General features: G+C 48.6%; 1 protein-coding gene across 3 annotated transcripts in view; it reads left to right on the forward strand.

Moving 5' to 3' along the window:
• Positions 1 to 1,621, forward strand: part of Sipa1l3 (signal induced proliferation associated 1 like 3) — a 116,602-nt gene that overhangs the window by 27,476 nt on the left and 87,505 nt on the right. For all 3 annotated transcript variants that reach the window (XM_004636768.2, XM_023721475.1, XM_023721477.1), the window contains exon 7: positions 282 to 858. In XM_004636768.2, coding sequence (XP_004636825.1) covers positions 282 to 858 — 577 coding nt within the window. The remainder of the gene's footprint in view (positions 1 to 281; positions 859 to 1,621) is intronic.

Consider the following 1,621-nt stretch of genomic DNA (forward strand, 5'->3'; position numbering starts at 1 on the left):
CATCTCCCCGGCCCTTACCACCCCAAAGTCTTACAGGCAAAAGCCAACCTCTGTCTCTTCCCCACTCTATGTGTCTCTAGGAGGCTTCTACCCAGGGCCTCTATTCACAGAAAGGAAACTCATGGGTGTGGCCCAGTGACAGAGCACTTGCCAACTTGCACAAGACCCTATGTTCAGTCCCCAGCATGGGAAGAGGAACACCTCTACTTTTGAACATGTATTTTTCTCTAAAGAGAGGCTTGATACTTTTTTTCACCTCTAAATAATTTTTCCCTCTTTAGCATGGCTGTGACCCGATCCAAAGATGCTCCTCCTTTTGGCCCCCCCATCCCCAGTGGGACTACATTCCGCAAATCTGATGTCTTCAGAGACTTCTTGCTGGCCAAGGTGATTAACGCTGAGAATGCTGCACACAAGTCTGACAAGTTCCACACCATGGCCACCAGGACCCGCCAGGAGTACCTCAAGGACCTGGCTGAAAACTGTGTCTCCAACACCCCCATTGACTCCACTGGCAAATTCAACCTCATCTCGCTGACCTCCAAGAAGAAGGAGAAAACAAAGGCCCGGGCAGGCGCAGAACAACACAGTGCGGGGGCCATCGCCTGGCGGGTGGCTGCTCAGGACTACACACAGGGGGTGGAAATCGACTGTATTTTGGGAATTTCCAATGAGTTTGTGGTGCTCCTGGACCTACGCACTAAGGAGGTGGTATTCAACTGCTACTGTGGGGATGTCATTGGCTGGACCCCAGACTCCTCGACCCTGAAAATCTTTTATGGCCGAGGGGACCATATCTTTGTGCAGGCTGCAGAGGGTTCTGTGGAAGACATAAGGGAAATTGTCCAGAGACTAAAGGTAAGAGCGAGCTCAGTGGTACAGAGGCTTTAAGAACCACTGAAATACTTTCCCTCACCAATCAAACAGGCTGAAACATGAATTGGCCCCCAGAGGATCAGAATTACACACTGTGAATCTGTGGGGAAAGTTTGTGCCAGGGATCTATGGCTCTACACACCACCCCCTCAGGACAAAAAGCATACTTTCTAACCTCGATAGTGGAAAATAAAAGTTCAAGCCCATGTTAAAAATGTGAGTGAGTTTAGGGCTACAGCTCAGTGGTAAAAACATAGCCTAGTATGCACAAGACCCTGAGTTTAATCCCCAGCAGTACAAATATAAATAAATTTAAGAGTGCTTTTCTAGAAGAATTAAAAAGTTCCAGACTGGCTGGGGAGATACCTTGGCAGTCTAAGTGCCTGCTTGGCAAGCATAAGGACCTGGGTTCTTACCCCTATAGCACATTGCTGTGCTGGCCCCAGAACCCCAGGTGTGCCATGCCAGCCCTGAAACCACGTGTGGCAGTGCACACTTGTAATCCCAGCACTGGGTGACTGAGGCAGGAGGATCACTATGAGTCTGAGCTGCATAGCGAGACCCTGTACCAAAATAAATATGTAATTCTTTAATATTAAAAGAAAAAATAGTTCCAGACTATTAAAGAATAAAGCAGAGGCAGGAAACAAAAGTAGCCAAGTAGGGCTGGGGAGATGGCTTAGTGGATAAGCGCTTCCCTGGCAAGTGCAAGGGCCTGAGTTCAATCCCCAGTTACACACACACA

Source organism: Octodon degus, unplaced genomic scaffold (assembly GCF_000260255.1).
Source record: "Octodon degus isolate 3935 unplaced genomic scaffold, OctDeg1.0 scaffold00083, whole genome shotgun sequence".
Taxonomy (NCBI): Eukaryota; Metazoa; Chordata; class Mammalia; order Rodentia; family Octodontidae; genus Octodon; species Octodon degus.